We start from the raw sequence: 7,869 nt of genomic DNA on the forward strand, positions 1-7,869 counted from the left end.
AATGGCCCCAAATCCAAAGATCTAAGATTTCACGTCTTTCATTTCTTCTGTAGCAGTAGCTGCTGACACCACACAACAGTAGTCAGATGAGCAGGATAGGCAATGTGTAGCAGCTCCGGTTTCTGATTGAGTTTGATCTCCCATGCAAACTTAGCCATGTCGGAAGCAGAATCTGTGTTCGTTGTGGCCACATTTTCCCACATTTGTTGGTACATTTCAAACATGTCCGTGAAATAAAAAATGAAAACAAAAGTCCAAGAATTGGATAGGCCAAAGCATCAGAAGATTTGTCAAAAATCAATCTAGACACCACATTCCCATTAATTCATTCTGTCTGTTTATATACTAAAGCACTGTCATTTTTCTTTTAGAAACTTACGAGTGAGGTTGTCTGCATTAGGAAGGGTTTTTGCGGCTGTGGACAGTATTGTCACACAGCGTCACCAGTAGGCCCCTCTGCAGTTAAGAGTGGTTGTCTAGTGAAACAAAGAGCACACACAAATTCATTGACACAATCTTCTCTTTCATGGAAGCCCTGGTGAAAGCTCCTGGTATTGACTGTTTATCCTGAAGCTCACTTTCTTAGAATCCTAGAATATTAGGGTTGGAAGAGACCTCAGGAGGTCATCTATTCCAATCCCCTACTCAAAGCAGGACCAACACCAACTAAATTATCCCAGCCAAGGCTTTGTCAAGCCAGGCCTTAAAAACCTCTAAGGATGGAGATTCCACTACCTTCCTCATGAAATCGTGTTTCTTAATATCCAGCCTAGACCTCCCCCACTGCAACTTGAGACCATTGCTTCTTGTTCTGTCTTCTGCCACCACTAAAAACAGCCTAGCTCTATCCTCTTTAGGAACTCCCCTTCAGGTAGTTGAAGGTTGCTATCAAATCCCGCTCACTCTTCTCTTCTGCAGACTAAATAACCCCAGTTCCCTCAGCCTCTCCTCATAAGTCATGTGCCCCAGTCCCCTAATCATTTTCGTTGCCCTCCACTGGACACTCTCCAATTTCTCCACATCCCTTCTGTAGTGGGGGGGACCAAAACTGGACGCAGTACTTCAGGTGTGGCCTTACCAATGCCGAATAGAGAGGAATAATCGCTTCCCTCGATCTGCTGGCAATGCTCCTACTAATACAGTCCAATATGCCATTGGCCTTCTTGGCAATGAGGGCACACTGCTGACTCATATCCAATTTCTCGTCCACTGTATTCCCCAGGTCCTTTTCTGCAGAACTGCTGTTTAGCCAGTCGGTCCCCAGCCTGTAGCGGTGCATGGGAGTCTTCCTTCCTAAGTGCAGGACTCTGCACTTGTCCTTGTTGAATCTCCTCAGATTTCTTTTGGCCCAATCCTCCAATTTGTCTAGGTCACTCTGGACCCTATCCCTACCCTCCAGTGTATCTACCTGTCCCTATAGCTTAGTGTCATCTGTGAACTTGCTAAGGTGCAATTAATCCCATCACCCAGATCATTGATGAAGATGCTGAACAAAACAAGCCCCAGCACCAACCCCTGGGGCACTCCGCTTGATACCAGCTGCCAGCTAGACATCGAGCCGTTGATCACTACCTGTTGAGTCTGACAATCTAGCCAGCTTTCTATCCACTTTGGATCCAATCCATACTTTTTTTAACTTGCTGGCAAGAATACAGTGGGAGACCATATCAGAAGCTTTGCTAAAGTCAAGATCACATCCACCCCTTTCTCCATCTCCAAAGAGCCAGTTATCTCCTCATAGAAGGCAGTCAGGTTGGTCAGGCATGACTTGCCTTTAGTGAATCCATGCTGACTGTTCCTGATCACTTTCCTCTCCTCCAAGTGCTTCAAAATGGATTCCTTGAGGATCTGCTCCATAATTTTGCCAGGGACTCAAGTGAGTCTGTAGTTCCCCGGGTTCTCTCTCTTTCCTTTTTTAAATATGGGCACTATATTTGCCTTTTTCCAATCATCCGGGACCTCCCCCGATCGCCACGAATTTTCAAAGATAATGGCCAATGGCTCTGCAATCACATCAGCCAACTCTCTCAGCACCCTTGGATGCATTAGATCTGGACTCATGGACTTGTGCACATCCAGCTTTTTTAAATAGTCTTTAACCTGTTTTCAACACTGAGGGCTGCTCACTTCCTCCCCATGCAGCAGTCTGGGAGCTGACCTTGTCTGTGAAGACTGAGGGGGGGGAAAAAAAAGCATTGGGTACTTCAGCTTTTTCCACATCTGTCACTATGTTGACTTCCCCCATTCAGTAAGGGTCCCACACTTTCCCTGACTGTCGTCTTGTTGCTTCGTTTCATTCGCTTTCAACATGCTTGTTTTTGTTCTGTCAGCATGAGCCCTGACCTCAATGCTGTAGTCCTTGCAGCACAATGCATCCTTTTCACTCCCATCTTTACTTTCATTGACAATTTTTAAGCACTGATTTTCTTGTTGATATTCAGGCATATATTAATGTTTTCACCCTATGTTTACTTTTTTTTTTAACTTTTTCTGTGGAGGATAGATTGTTTAAACTTAGCGCCGCACTAAACAGACGCAAAGAAATAGGGAAGGCAACGTCTTAGCACAATATTAACGTTGTTTGATTTTTCTGACCTTCACCATGTGTGTGCTGTGTTTTTACACTGCAGAGCTGCAGGACATAACTGTGTAAAGCGTTAATGTTTAACAAAAATAAGTACCTGGGAGAAAAAATTGAGTGGATTAATCCACGGATGTTAATTAGTAAAACCTGAACTCCTTTAATTTAAAAAAAAAAAAAAAAATGGTGAAAACGGAGAACTCAGAATACTATATATAAAGAAGTCTTGAAAGCTATTTAAAAAATATTGTCCTATATGTGTTTTTATCATAGAAATATCAGCAATCCTGGTCTTTCCTGTTTTTGCTAGAGGTCTACTCCGGGGAGGTCTTGAGGATATTTACTGTTACTTCTTGCACCATAATTTGAACGGTGGAAGTATTTGTTAAAATTAAAGACCTTCCTTCATCCAAAATGTTACTTCAGTTAAATAGGTGACATTTAAAACTTTGTTTTTTATTAGTCTAAGATTCCCTTTTTTCAAATGCTATATTTGCACTTCCTTTACTTTTGTGATGACAGCATTTTACTGGTTTTCTGGTCATAGTCTTCCAGCCTAGATAGACATAGTCTAAATTTTAAATGTGAAACATCTTTGTAATGTGTATTTTGCTCATTCAGGTCCTTGTTATGTATCATAAAAAAATCAAATAAGGGCACAAAATCAGTCCCTCCCTCCTTGCAGGTCACCTTAAGAATGGATTTTTAGTTTTTTTTTCCTTGCTGGATATGAACTCTTTTTTTTTTTTTTCAAAGCCTCTGACAGACTTTTATTATTGCACTCTAAAGGTGTTTTTTTGTTTTTTTGTTTTTTACATGGTTTAAGTTAAAAACAAAAGCTAAAGGCTACTACATTGTCTTTAGAGTATATATTGTATAGCAGAGGAAATAACTTACTTACTTACATTAATTGCAATCAGCACTTGCTGGTGGAATGTGGTGTTCTTTTTTAATTGTCTTTTGAATCACTTTTGCATTCTTCTTTTTCATCCCCGCATGCAACCATCTGATTACTTTTGTACTGTTACCTTGTAATATAAAAGGATTTACTTTCAGCTTTAAAAATAATTCTAATTAACTGAAAGTGACTTCTGCTCTCCTTTATTGTGGAAACAGCAGCGTTGTGAGTGGGTCACAGCCTATTGATTTGTGAATGTCAGATGTATAAATTGACAATCCTGTCAAACGTTCTTAACTGTTTGACATCAGGCAGAGAGAAATATTGTATCAGCATTTGCCAGTGCCGTTTTAAACAAGCAGTGATGATGGTACTGTTACATATACCTATTCCAATGGCTGAATTATAAAGCTTCTGTATCTCTATAACAAATTTTCATAGGTACCCTGCACCTCACTGGATTTTTTTTTTTTTTCTTTTCATGCTGTCAGTAGAAATGTTGCTGCTATTTCAGAACACACAATCCTCTTTCTTTTCTATCTTCCAGAGTTGAGCTATTGGATTATCTTGACAGTATTGATTGCAGTTTAGAGGACTTCCAAGCCATGCTGTCAGGACGACAGTTCAGCATAGACCCAGATCTTCTGGTTGATGTATGTATTTCTAGTAACTTTCTCTGTTTTTTGTTTTGTAATGAACAAGATCATATAGGATACACATTTCTCAAGAGGTTTCAGAGTAGCAGCCGTGTTAGTCTGTATATGCGAAATGAAAAGGAGGGCTTGTGGCACTTTAGAGACTAACAAATTTATTTGAGCGTAAGCTTTCGTGAGCTGTAGCTCACGAAAGCTTACGCTCAAATAAATTTGTTAGTCTCTAAAGTGCCACAAGTCCTCCTTTTCATTTTTCAAGAGGATATTTGTATCATAAAGCTTTGTTTAAAGTTTTAATGCAAAGAAGTTCATGCATCTTTAAAGGCTGCACAATTATAAAATTAAAATCAAATTCAAACATTTCTACAGTTACAATTTAGTCTTATTGCTTATCCTGTATATTGCATACTAAACATTTTAACATAAAGCCTTTATAACAAGGAAACAGATGCAAAAGTTTGTCTCCAAAGTAGCAGAATTAATATTAATGTAGAAATCTTTTGTATTTCCTGACACTTATTACTTTAGCTGTGCCACATGTGCAAATGTGGCACTTTTTTTTCTTCCCTTTAAAAAAAAAAAAAAATGGGGAGGAAGGAAACACAAATCATAGTGCATGCTTCAGTACTGGTATAGTGCTTCCAAATGCCCCTGAAGTCCATGCTCTTTTAACTGCTACACCAATTTATGTATGTTTAGTAGAACTGGTACTGTTGACTAGAACTGTGTGTGTACTTCCGTGAAGTTGGCCAAAAGTGGATAAGGGAACCAAAGATTGGATCAGGCCTGAAGCCATGAGGTAGAAGTTCTAGCACAGTGGTTTTCAAAGTTCAGGTCTCAGAGTAACAGCCGTGTTAGTCCGTATTCGCAAAAAGAAAAGGAGTACTTGTGGCACCTTAGAGACTAACCAATTTATTTGAGCATAAGCTTTCGTGAGCTACAGCTCACTTCATCGGATGCAAACTTTCAGGTCGCGACCCAATAGTGGGTCGCGGAATGCAAGTTACTGGGTCACCTTGCTCAGCACTCGGGGACTCTGGCAGCCAGCCAGTAAAAACAAGTCCCTATCTGTTCTGACACCACACCGCACCTGGAAGCGGCCTGTAGGCAGGGCCAAGGGGCTTCATGCGCTGGCTCCGCATTCCCATTGGCTGGAAACTGGCCAATGGGAGCTGGGGGGGGGTGCTGCCTGCAGGCAAGAGCTGCATGGAGCCGCTTGCGTGCATCTCTGCCTAGGATCTGGACCTGCTTGCTGCTTCAGGGGCTAGGGAGACCAGGTGTTCCAATTTTATAGGGACAGTCCCGATTTTGGGTTTTTTCTTATATAGACTCCTATTAACACCCACCCCCATCCCAATTTTTCACATTTGCTGTCTGGTCACCCTATCTGGGGCGCAGCACGGTGCCAGGACAGGCAGGAAGCCTGCCTCTGCACCCTGGCTGTGCCGCTGGCTGGGAGCCGCCAGAGGTAAGCTCGTGCCCCAGTCCCCTGCCCCAGCCCCGAGCACCCCCCCACACACACACACCTGGAGCCCTTTCCTGCACCCCAACCCCCTCATCCCCGGCCCCACCCCAGAGCTCGCAGCTCAGAGCCCTGATCCCCTCTTGTACCCCAAACCCCACCCCACCCAAGTGCCCCCTTCCACACCCATCATCCCCAGCTCTGTTGGGTCGTGAGTATCAACAATTTTCTTCAACTGGGTTGCCAAAAAAAAGCTTGAATACCACTGTTTTAGGACCTGCTTTGTAAATGGGGAAGCGGAGACTGACTCTTTATCACACTCCCAAGGCTCAAGGGCCAAGTATATTCTGGGCCACAAAATTTTGAATTGAGTATGTATTCTAATCGTTCCAAATTGTGCCTAATAATGACACACTTGGGTAGGAGGAAACAGAAGGGAATAAGAGGACTGGCAATCCAGTTTTAGCTAGTGGCTGCTGCCTGTATATATTGAAAAGTGTACTGTTCAGGAAAAAAATTATGCATGCCCAGGCAGGTGCTGTACAACTGTGAATTCTATGTTAGTGTTCATAGGTTTAATTTCCAAATGAAAAGTTTCAAAGTTAAGCAGCTGGGGAGAGAGAGGAGTGGACATTTTTTGCCACATTCATAATTCAAATGAATGAGGTGACTGCTGTTTCAGTCCATGGGGCCGTAGTTCTCTTATTTATTCTTCCTTTACATCATTCCTCTCACTTAACTGGTCAACTATGTGGCAGTTCACACTTTTCTGAATCTGGTGTTTCAGAAACTGCAGGATTAACATACAGCACCGTTCTGAGCTAGACATGGTACTGACATTGCTGTGTTGTGAGCATTACCAGTGCCCTGCAGTCTCAAAATGTAATAGGTCTACTCCACAATTAGGCTTCTCCTTAGCAAATGTTTTGCGCAAAATGGCAAACTTGTAAAAGGGAGTCCAATCCTGCTCAGATCCTATAGGCACTGCATAAAATAAACAATAAAGTGTAGTAAAATATTTACACCCATATATTTAGAGACCTATACTTATACCAACGTTTGGAATTTTAAAACGGTGTTTTGTCTTGTTCAGCTTTTTACAAGCTCCGTGCAGATGAATCCCACAGATCACATCAGTAATACAAAAGTAAGTTCCAAAGCCCACAGTAGCGAGAAATACAAATACAGTTGGAGGTTGGTGAACAGTTTGTCCTTTAGCTGTGCCCATTACTGAAGTGACAAAGCATTTTCATATTTTGTTGTGAATAAAACCTCTAAGTTGGATACAAAAACTGCAGTTGAATTTATTCCTATTCTGCTTTGTAGCTGGAAGGGAAAAACAGCACAAATTGTGGGGGGGAGATAAGTTTTTATACTACGTTCATCACCATGATATCTAGGGGAAGTATTTAACATTTTTACAGATGAGGAAAGTGAAGCTAATGCTCCTCCAACTTCTAACTGTAGAACAGTAATCCTCCCTCAATGTTAATCTCTCAGTTTCTATTTGGATTCACCAGGGTTTCACTTCATGTTGTTTTCTAGACCAGCATCCATTAAGCCACATGAATAGTTGCCATACAGTTGTAACATCTTTTTACAGGCTAATTTTAATAGTTATTTATAATGCAGGTTATTTTAATAGTTACGTGGACTTTGTCAAGCTTCGCCAGTTGTAACCTTTTTGTTACTTATGCAGACTGGGTTTTTTAAAGCCTATTTCAGATTAAGTTTTGACTTCAATTTCTTTTTTCATTTGGAGACAAAAGGAATAGAAACTACAAAGAGTAATGGACCTCAGCCTGCTTCACAAGACACACACGGTTCTAAGCCCAAATCAGGTTAGTACAGCGAATGGCATGGCTTTCTTTGCAGGAAGAGCTTCATAGCTGAAAAGATGCAAGAGGGAAAAATTGTTAAGTACTTGTTAAAACAATATCCTGTTTAGTCAGGTCTTATCTGCTTGATTGCTTTGTGCTGGTAACATGACAAGAACCAAAATAGTTACTGTGAAGAATTTGCATTGCACCAGATGCAAAGACAAAGCTAATTAAATGTTGGTGTTTCAGACAAATCTGAACAATAAATTGTTTACTTTGCTTCTTGCAACACTTCAATAGTATGCCCAGTTTTTTTAAAAAAGGAACCATTTTGTTCAAAAATATTTTTATAATGTGGTTTGCTTTGTAAAAAGTACACTTAAAATTTTTGGAATTAACACTGTGCATGTAAACTATTAGTGACTTTCTGAAGTATTCTTTTTCTTCCCTTGTAG

At 41.0% G+C, this 7,869-nt stretch overlaps 1 protein-coding gene across 5 annotated transcripts in view; it reads left to right on the forward strand.

Moving 5' to 3' along the window:
- The window catches only part of HSF2 (heat shock transcription factor 2), a 45,640-nt gene that overhangs the window by 30,366 nt on the left and 7,405 nt on the right, over window positions 1-7,869 (forward strand). For 4 of the 5 annotated variants that reach the window (XM_073337186.1, XM_073337188.1, XM_073337189.1 and 1 more), the window contains 3 exons: window positions 4,027-4,132; window positions 6,688-6,741; window positions 7,357-7,435. In XM_073337186.1, the coding sequence (XP_073193287.1) occupies window positions 4,027-4,132; window positions 6,688-6,741; window positions 7,357-7,435 (239 nt within the window). The remainder of the gene's footprint in view (window positions 1-4,026; window positions 4,133-6,687; window positions 6,742-7,356; window positions 7,436-7,869) is intronic. The other variant, XM_073337187.1, reaches the window with a different exon arrangement.

This window comes from Lepidochelys kempii, chromosome 3 (assembly GCF_965140265.1).
Source record: "Lepidochelys kempii isolate rLepKem1 chromosome 3, rLepKem1.hap2, whole genome shotgun sequence".
Lineage (NCBI taxonomy): Eukaryota > Metazoa > Chordata > Testudines > Cheloniidae > Lepidochelys > Lepidochelys kempii.